General features: G+C 43.0%; 1 protein-coding gene across 1 annotated transcript; it reads right to left on the bottom strand.

Annotated features, from left to right (window-relative positions):
• Nucleotides 1–1,204: 1,204 nt before the first annotated feature.
• On the bottom strand, nt 1,205–9,909 carry LOC134542018 (uncharacterized). The gene is made up of 4 exons (XM_063385814.1): nt 9,640–9,909; nt 9,382–9,495; nt 7,363–7,883; nt 1,205–1,574 (listed from the first exon to the last, which is right to left on the bottom strand). Exons 3-4 carry the CDS (start codon nt 7,873–7,875, stop codon nt 1,317–1,319), a joined length of 771 nt encoding a protein of 256 aa, XP_063241884.1. The 5' UTR covers nt 7,876–7,883; nt 9,382–9,495; nt 9,640–9,909; the 3' UTR covers nt 1,205–1,316.
• Between the last annotated feature and the right edge of the window lie 390 nt (nt 9,910–10,299).

Consider the following 10,299-nt stretch of genomic DNA (forward strand, 5'->3'; position numbering starts at 1 on the left):
AGCCAGGGGGGGGGGGGTTTAGGGGTTCAAACCCCCCCCCCCCCCTTAGCACCAAATCTTTAATTAATTTCTTATTCATCACTTAAACAAATTTCATATTGAAACTAATACAATTTTTACCATTACAATATTTAAAATTAAGTACCAAAAACTGCTAAAATAGCACTATTTTACATCTTAAAATCCAAATTTTTCCGGGGGAGGACCCCCGGACCCCCCGCTTTAATACGGGTGGGGGGGGGGGGGCCGCATGCTTCTTAACACCCCCCATACACAAATCCTGGCTACGCCACTGCATCCGCCAATGCTAATTACTCTCATTTGTGCAGTGTGTTAGTAGCTGTCACTTCGATGATAGTCTACTATGAGACTGACTGAAAAGGATATCATCTAAATCTCGCTGTTAGTGTTCATATACAACCCAATTTACCTATATTTAGAAATAATAGTTTTCTAATACCATTACACAATCTTTTTCTTTAAATTTCAAAGCTGTACACCACGCCAAATAGTGTGACCGGCAAATGGTATGTCTTGATATTTTGCAAACGTTAAGAATTTACTGACGTGTTTCATTGTAACAAGGAATCATCTACCAAAAAAAAATGAAGATATTTTAAGGAATTTAAATGGACTGAACCACTTGTCTGTACAAATAATATACACTCTTTTGCTATACGTAACATGTTTTTTTATAATATTTGCCTAATTTATAAATAGCACGAGAATTGTTGATTCCTTTACACGCGTATCCCATTTTTCATTTTTCAAAAAATAAAAAAATAAAAAAATAAAAAATACTGTAACCCTATATCAGTGGCGTAGCCAAGATTTGTGTATGGGGGGGGGGGGGGTAATTAAGAAGCATGCAAACCCTCCCCCCCGCCCCCCCCAGTATTAAAGCGGGGGGGTCCGGGGGTCCACCCCCGGAAAAAATTTTGATTTTAAGGTGTAAAATAGCAGTTTTCTGTACTTAAATTTAAATATTGTAATGATTTTTTTTTAATATGAAATTTGTTTGAGTGATTAATAAGAACTTAATTAATGATTTGGTGATAAGGGGGGGGGTTGAACATCTAAACCCTCCCCCCCCCTGGCTACGCCACTGCCCTATATCTACAAAGAAACAATTATGTGTCACGTACATCACTGCTGAGAACGTAATATTGTGACAAAGGGGTCTGAACGGATGCGAGAGGTAAGGTTTTTTTTTTTTCTTTTTTTTTTTTTAAAATAAACACGCGTTGCAAATCTTTATCGTGTATTCAAACAATAGAACAAAGATCTGCGGGTCCGGAGGGGAGACGGCGCCGCGCTCACTCCGGGGCGCGCAGCTTGCGCACCTCCAGAGGGCAGCGGCGGCACAGCATGGCCTCCAGCTCGCAGACCAGCTTCTTCTCGCGCTGCACCTCCTCCAGCAGCGCCTGGCGGTCCGACGTGTCCACCTGCAGCACGGGCTGCTGCGCCAGCTCGCGCTTCAGGTTGCACATGTCCGCCATGAGGACGCGCACCGCGTCGCGGATCTGCGTCATCTTCGTGTTGCGGCACATCAGCGCCGTCTCCAGCTCCGCCACCTGCAGACCGACCGCTCTCGTTCGCTTTCGTCTCGCGCCCGACCAGGGGCTGTCCCTGCCGGTGAGCCAGTGTGCCGGTGCGAGGTAAATTGGCGGCCTAGGCGAAAAAAACCTCAATCCCCCCCCCCCCCCCCGGGTCGGACACCCCAAAAAAAAATATTCCTTGCCTCAAAATACATCACGTAAGCCTAAGATTCTGTCAACAATCAAATGTAAGCAGGCTCGTGTTTTTTTTTTTTTTTTTACTTTTTTGACTTATTACAAATCATAAACAGGTCACCCTGGTGGACTTTTAAATAATTACTTATATCAATATAAACATTCCAAACTGTTACAAAAAAAATCCATTTTCATCTAGTTTCAATAATCGTTAAACATATTGTATCAGCTGTTACGTGTCGTGCTGCGCCGCCTCCCAGCTACTTGGCGCCCTAGGCGGTTGCCTGGTTCGCCTGTATGGACGCGCCGGCCCTGCAAGTGAGGTGGGATGATGCGCGCCACGCTCGCTAATATTCCTGGGTGTAGCGGCAGCAATGCTTGTTTACAATTTAACGAGCCTACGTGAAAAATTGTTCGAAGTACGAGTATATCTAGTGTTTTATCATTACCTGTTTTTTTTTAAATTTTGACGTGACGTCTAATAAATCGATGAACGCCGGCTGCACGCTCAAAAAAGTGTCCCGTTACGCACATTGTCCCGTTACGCTGTGTCCCGTTACGCTCATTGTACACTTGCGCCGCATCTATCTCTCTTCCACTCGACTGGAACAACCATCGATTTTACTTTTTCGAGGCACATTAAACTTGAAACATTCCCATTCGTTTCCTACTTTTCCAATCATCGTCCTATCCTTAACAGAATAACACAGATTGGAAGAAGTTAAATAGTAAACATGTATAAAAGTTATAGTTAAAATAATCTCTTCGTTTAAGTAATAAACATATTTGAATTAAAGAGTGCAAATAAAAGTAAATTAATCAATTAAATTGTAGATTTCATTTCACTCCTTCTTTGTATCCATACAAAATAGTGATAATTCAATAAAAATTATTCAATTTTATTCATAAAAGTATGCGATCATTTCATCAATGTTTTGTTATGACGTTGTCACGTTAAACTATCGTCCGTAAACCGACTTTACAGACAACCAATTTTTTTAATTAAATCATTTCGTGACTGTGAAGTTCAATATCATTGTTTGCGGTTTGTTACAGTTCAGTAGATTGTAGAAGCGTCAGACAAATGGTAAAACGTTATTGTGATATTGCGGGTCCGGATCTGTTTCCGTGTCATTTTAGGACGAGCCTTAAGAGTCTTCCAGTCGGGTCAAAAAACATATAAATAATTTAATTTACACAGAACCTCCTTAACCAAAGATATAAACGTAATAGCTTAAATGGATAGTGCACCATCCCTAAAATCACAAATTTTGTAGACACATTTTAGAAAGATTGCAGAAGTGTTACGAAGTTTCAGTAAAGTTCACCACTCATGGAACAATATTTTTGTCATCCTTGCAGCTATGGTGACTCGATCACTCAAAATGTCACCACTTCCTGGAGGGAAAGGGGGAATAGGAACCTGAAGATGCTACATTGGTTTCGACAGTTTTTATATTGTAATATTTTTTAACATTTAATATTGAAAAATGATTTCGTAAAGGCAGAGATCAGACTTTAGGAAATTTATATAGAACATAACAGGGTTTATTGGCGATATTACTACATAAAGTTATAGTCATTGCAAACCCCCCCCCCCCCCTCAAATTAAGTTATAGAAACATAATTTCATTTTTACATATATAATGTTTTCGTATACGAAATACAAATTACATTATTTTAGTTTTTTTTTAAACTTTTATAATCTCTTTAATCGCCAGTGTGCTCTTCGCCATTTTAAAGATTCTTTGTGCCGGAAATAGATGTCATTTTCGTTTTCGCTAGGCACGATTTGATTGGCAGATTTCATTTAAAATCCAACATATTATAGAACCAGTCCTTTATGCAAACTATGTGAATGGAAACTCAAGTCATCCAACTTATTAAACAAACATGGCCGCGCTAGTGATGTTTTTGGTGACGTAATAACCCTCCAACTTTATTTGACACAACATATTGGAAGGTGTTGGACAGTGTGACAGGGCCTTTAGAGAATATCGCAAGGAAATTTCGTTCTGCATCCGGTGGGCTGTAGGTCAATGTTACTGACGTGCGGTGGGCTGTAGGTCAATGTTAATGACGTGGGGTGGGCTGTAGGTCAATGTTACTGACGTGGGGTGGGCTGTAGGTCAAGGTTACTGACGTGCGGTGGGCTGAAGGTCAATGTTACTGACGTGGGGTGGGCTGTAGGTCAATGATACTGACGTGGGGAGGGCTGTAGGTCAATGATACTGACGTGCGGTGGGCTGTAGGTCAATGTTACTGACGTGCGGTGGGCTGTCGGTCAATGTTACTGACGTGGGGTGGGCTGTAGGTCAATGATACTGACGTGGGGAGGGCTGTAGGTCAATGATACTGACGTGCGGTGGGCTGTAGGTCAATGTTACTGACGTGCGGTTGGCTGTAGGTCAATGATACTGACGTGCGGTGGGCTGTAGGTCAATGTTACTGACGTGCGGTTGGCTGTAGGTCAATGATACTGACGTGCGGTGGGCTGTAGGTCAATGTTACTGACGTGGGGTGGGCTGTAGGTCAATGATACTGACGTGGGGAGGGCTGTAGGTCAATGATACTGACGTGCGGTGGGCTGTAGGTCAATGTTACTGACGTGCGGTTGGCTGTAGGTCAATGATACTGACGTGCGGTGGGCTGTAGGTCAATGTTACTGACGTGGGGTGGGCTGTAGGTCAATGTTACTGACGTGCGGTTGGCTGTAGGTCAATGATACTGACGTGGGGAGGGCTGTAGGTCAATGATACTGACGTGCCGGGATCGCTGCATGGAGGACCCCCCTTTCAGGATTTAATAGAATAAGAAAAACAAGCGAAGGCAGATTAGGAATATAACAGCCACTTAGTTACAAAATTTAATAGAGATTATTTTAGAAGCATTATTGTAATCCTTAGTGGGCTACAACAAGCGATATGTTTCCCATAGGCCGACAAGCCTCACTCATGTAGAAGCACATGAATTGTGTTTCTATAGACTAAAAGTGACCCTATTATCGCTTTCATTTGTGAATGTTCAAAAATTCAAAAATTTAAAAATCTAATTTTATATTAATTTGTATTAAAAATATGACACAAAATTGCCAAAAATATCTGCTTATCCATTTGCTACCAAACTTGACAGCATATTCCGCTAGGATAATCTGAATATTACCTGAAAATTTCATCAAAATCCGTCCAGCCGTTGTGGAGTCCATAGGGATCATACATACACACATCGATATATATATATATATATAATTCTCGTTTCCTCTCATGATACTGTAACCATGTTTTCATACAAACTTGAAATGCGACTCTCGTATTTAATAACATTGATCTACCCGTATATATGACTTGTTTTAACGAAATCATAAAAAAAAAAAAATTGATTTAAGAACAAAGTATTATCAAACAATTTACTGGAATGAATTCACAATGTCCTGGAATTCCTCCTTCACAAAATCCTGGCCACGGCCCTGGCTGTGATCAACAGGACATGACAAATGAATCTGGAAATGACTTTGGGTGACTGAGATGGGGACGGGCGGCCCGTGCGTCATCCGGAGCGCGGGCGCAGTGCCTTACCACTGCGCCACCTCGCTCCTGCCGGCACTGGACCACAGGCTAGTGACCGTTGTCTCCTACGCACGACTCCAACAGTGGCTTTCGACTTGCAAGCAGAACTGCTAAAATACTGCTTTATAAACACCTGCTTTCGTTTGTAAATGCTGCTCCAACAGACACAAGTTTCTGTTCAAATAATTAGATGTAAAGAAGTAAGTTGGCAGAGAACATACTGGAACGCACTATGAATGAAATATCATCTACTTACAGGACTGACAATGACGGATACAGGTTTTTTTTTTTTTTGGGGGGGGGGGGGAGCGGAAAGAAGGATTTTGAAAAAAAAATTGAACATATGTATTTAAAAAAAAACTAGCATTTCTATTGACACCAACACAATGAGATATGGACCTACACAGGGGCGCAACAACAAAATTTCCAAAAGGGGGGCAATATACCATTTTATAAAGAATCATCGATCCCCCCTATTGAAGCGGGGGGTCCGGGGGTCCTCCCCCGGGAAAAATTGTATTTCAAGGTGGAAAATGGTGCTATTTAAGCAGTTTTATTATCTAAAAATTGATTACACAGCACTTTCTTTGCCCCCGTTTGCCACCACTTCAAGGTTTCAGAGAGGGGGGGGGGGAAATACCCTTCCCCCCCCCCCTGTTGTTGCGCCCTTGGATCTACGTTAGTAGCCGTAGGTGACGCTGTTTCTCACACGGTAACATACTGACTTCACTGATATTTGGAAATATTTTTTTCATAACTTCGGAAGGAAGGGGGATACATCCCCAAATCCACCCCTACGTCCGCCACATGGCGAGTCTATTGGCGAACAGGCCGTCAGAGTTGAGCCCAATACCAGGCCCGCTCAAGTATCTCGCGGCCCGTGGCGAACAACACAAGATGGTCCCCACCACACTTATATACCATACTTACACCACCCTAGGTTGCCCACTAGGACACTTGTAAGCACAGTTGCGTCACTTACTGGCCGGTCAACGGATCTTTGACGCGTTTAGCACGTGTCCACGCCGTCGGTTCGGTAAAACCTAGAGCAATATTTAAATGATGATGGACCAGAACAAATTCACGGATTCACTTCACGGTAGGTCGAAATTCAAACGAGCTTCTGCTTGGAAAGGATAGCTTCTGCTATTAACTAATGATTTATCTGGAGGACTGAGAGCCGACGAGCGGCCCACAACCAAAGAGTTTGGAATCTGAGGCATTCCAGTTGACGCACAGGTTCCACAATTGAAACTGGCATTCGTCTCAAGTCAGTGCCGTGGCCAGGATTGTGTGAAGGACCAGGCCCAGTGCCCAGGCCCAGTGCCCAGTGCAACCATTATATCATTGTTTACGAGTAAGAATTCCTTATATTGGAATTTTTTTTTTTAATTTTAAAGAGAAAATTGTTTGTCGCACCAAAATCTCAGGCAATAGTAGACTTTTAGTAGGTACTTCAATATTTAAACATAGACTTTCTTAATTAATGATTTTTCTTGAGTAATTAAAATTAAATTTGACTTCGTTAAGACGAGTCATAAATACACACACACACACACACACACATATATATATATATATATATATATATATATATATACACACACAGGGGCGCAACAACTAAATTTCCGAAGGGGGGGGGGCAATATACCTTTTTATAAAGAATCATCGATCCCCCCTATTGAAGCGGGGGGTCCGGGGATCCTCCCCCGAGAAAAGTTGTATTTCAAGATGGAAAATGGTGCTATTTAAGCAGTTTTATTATCTAAAAATTGATTACACAGCACTTTCTTTGCCCCCGTTTGCCCCCACTTCAAGGTTTCAGAGGGGGGGCAAAATACCCTTGCCCCCCCCCCTGTTGTTGCGCCCCTGTATATATATATATATATAAATGTTAATAAATACATGAAGCTCACATATCAAGTTTGTATGAAAGACATACTTGCAGTAATAGGTGTATGAAATAATGCTTGTACTCGGAAACACAGTTCCTGACGTGTATCTGCGCACGAGGGCTGTAACACGGACAGGACCCAGGCGACCAGGCGCGACCGGGCACGCACCTTGGCCTTCTGCTGGTTGACGTGGTCGCGGATGGCCATCTGCATGCGCGCCGTCGCGCCGCACGCCACCGACAGGTCGCGCGGCACCACCGGGTCCTCGCCCAGGATCTGGCGGTACAGCGAGCACACCACGGCCAGGCCGCCCAGCGCGCACGAGCGCAGGAACACCTTGCGCGCGACGGCGGCGCGGTCGGCCGAGGCGCACAGGCGCTCCACGTCGCGGCACGAGTCGTCGTACAGGCGCACCAGCTCGGCCACCAGCAGGCGGTACCCGGGCGGACCGGCGGCCACGTCGCGCGACACCCGCTCCGCGAACACGCTGAGGCTCTCCACGCAGCCCGCCACCCACTCGTACAGCGCGCCCTTGTCCTGCACCGCCTGCGAGATGACGGCGACCAGCAGGCCGCAGCGACCCATCTGGTCCTCGATGAGGCGCTGCGTGTCGCACAGCAGCTCCTCCAGGGCCTGCTGGCGGCAGGACGGCAGGTCGTCCTCGGCGTCGTGCGAGGCCATGTCCGCGCCTGCGCAGTCGCCCACCGCCCACCGACTCCTAAGGGGCCCTCACACTGGCAAAAAATTTAACTCAATATTTTGAAGGTGTCGTGTTTGTACAAAAATGTTGAGAGTGTGAGGAAATATATTGCGCAAAAAAAAAAGGGGTGTTCAATATTTTGTGGAGTGTTCAAAAGTTTTCTGAAAGTTTAGAAAAGTTTTGCGGACCCGTCAATATTTTATAGCACGAGAGTGCCGTGTGAGGGGGCTGACAAAATGTTGCGCAATATTTTTGTGTAGTGTGTGTGTGTGTGTGTGGGGGGGGGGGGGGGTTTACAGACCATTCAATATTGTTGTACAAAAATGAGCTCAACAATTTTGCGCTAAATATTGAACGAAAATTTTGCCAGTGTGAGGGCCCCTTTAGCCTCTGCTCTTCCTCATCATCATTCCTTATCATTAGTTTCCATTGATTTTCACAGGATGGGAGATTGTTTGCACTTACGAGTGGAATACAATTCGTGATCATTCGTTCGGCGATAAGTTATTATTTTCTTCTTTCTTTTGTTTGGTTGTAAGTCTGAGATTCAGTTTCAAACAATACGGGGTCACTGCACACACGGCAAGGGCCTCAATTGGGCTTCTGAGGACCATTTTTGGCCATCGCATCATCTCTAGAAGCACTGACATAAACTGGCCTTGAACAGACCACAGACAATGCCGCAGCTCAAGACAATATTCGTGAAGAAATACGGACACTCGGACCTCAGGTGTTGACCCATGTCATGAATCATGTGCTACATATGGTTCGTATCTGTGAGGCTCATAATGGCGGACACCTACCTGAGATTGTATCCCACACATAAGTTTAAAAATTCTCCCATCCTTGGTCTTTAAGTCTGGGAAAAATCAATGGAAACTATTGATAGATAAAAAAATTATTCACAGTTATAGCCCCTTCGTGGCTTTTGGCCCACATTGTACTTAAGAGAAAATTTATAAGACGGGAGAAACCAGACATAGGTAAACAATTTAACTCTGATATGGAAGAGACTGATGACCACTAGGTTCAATGACATCATAAAGCATTAAGAAACAACGAGAAGAATACAATATCCACTACAAATTATGACGACCCTTCCAATGCCCTCGGATGCCGATTTAAGGAAGCGTTTTAATTAAATTTTAACTATGTATGATATATATATTTATAAATGTAATATAGTTCACATTTCAAGTATACACCTCTCAGGGATTATATTTTGAAGGAAAAAAGATTATATTTTATAGCCAACTAGGTTGGATAAGTTATCACGAGTCCATGCCAACATGTCCTACTTGATGCCTCGGGAAAGTTCACATATTCCCCGAAATAATGTACGGGTAGAGTTGCTTGGCGATCTGTATTAATGTACGGGTAGATTTTATAAACCATACCAGATAGCAAATGTCTGCATGTCTGTCTAATGAAGGGCTATGTGTGTTATTCCTGTGGGATTGCAGACTGCAAGCCTCGAGAAACATTACCTAGGAGCGCAATCCGACGCTAGATTCTATTTGAGCAACAACTAGCGCCGATATTGAAGTCCGATTGTTGACTGTGGTTACCAAGCAGGAATGCCCGGATGTTCAATTTTATATCTGTAAACAAACAAAAGAAAGTTAATCCTTCATTTTACAAACCGTGCAATGAAATCAATCATACAATATTTTCACAAAATTATTATGTTTATTATAAATTCGTCCTTACAAACAAATTGCCACTGAAGCGTAGAATGTACTTACTTTTTGGCGTGACAAATAATGAGTTCCTCTAACCAATTTTGGTATTAACTCCTGTTCACTGGGTAAAGTAAATTCAAAAACATTTCGATGATATTAATAATTAAAAACTGCCGAGAAAATACTCTATAATTTAGACTAACTGGCCTAAATACGCTGAGGCGAAGAACACCTAGAATCGTTCTGTTCCCAGGAAAAAACAAAAACAATGAACAAAATTATCAACGAGAAAGGAACTCCAAAACGAAAGTGACCATAGACAAAAAGAAAATTGGTAAGTTGCACCTAAACAAATTTTTCGTCAGCTATTCTTTTGTACTTGTACCATAGACTTCTACTATGTCAGCGTATTTCAACCCGTTTAAATGGGAATTTTCGCATTGAATAAAACACTTTTTTGTACAATTTTTACAAGAAGTATAATAGTTCTAGGCAGTGGTGGATACAATTTTTTTCATCGTCGAAAATAAACACGGAATTGGCTCTTGCTTCACCAGGAGGCACCACATCCTCATTATCATAAAACGGAAAGTACTCCAGACCGTCCACCGATCGTAGAATCGTTTCCAGGCGCTGGTACTTTGGCTGTAGCAACGATTTGGAATAGAGGTACACATTTTCGAAACTAAGACCGTTTGGTTCCTCTAATAAACTCAGTAGAAC

The sequence above is a fragment of the Bacillus rossius genome, assembly GCF_032445375.1.
Source record: "Bacillus rossius redtenbacheri isolate Brsri chromosome 4 unlocalized genomic scaffold, Brsri_v3 Brsri_v3_scf4_2, whole genome shotgun sequence".
In the NCBI taxonomy this organism is placed as follows: Eukaryota; Metazoa; Arthropoda; class Insecta; order Phasmatodea; family Bacillidae; genus Bacillus; species Bacillus rossius.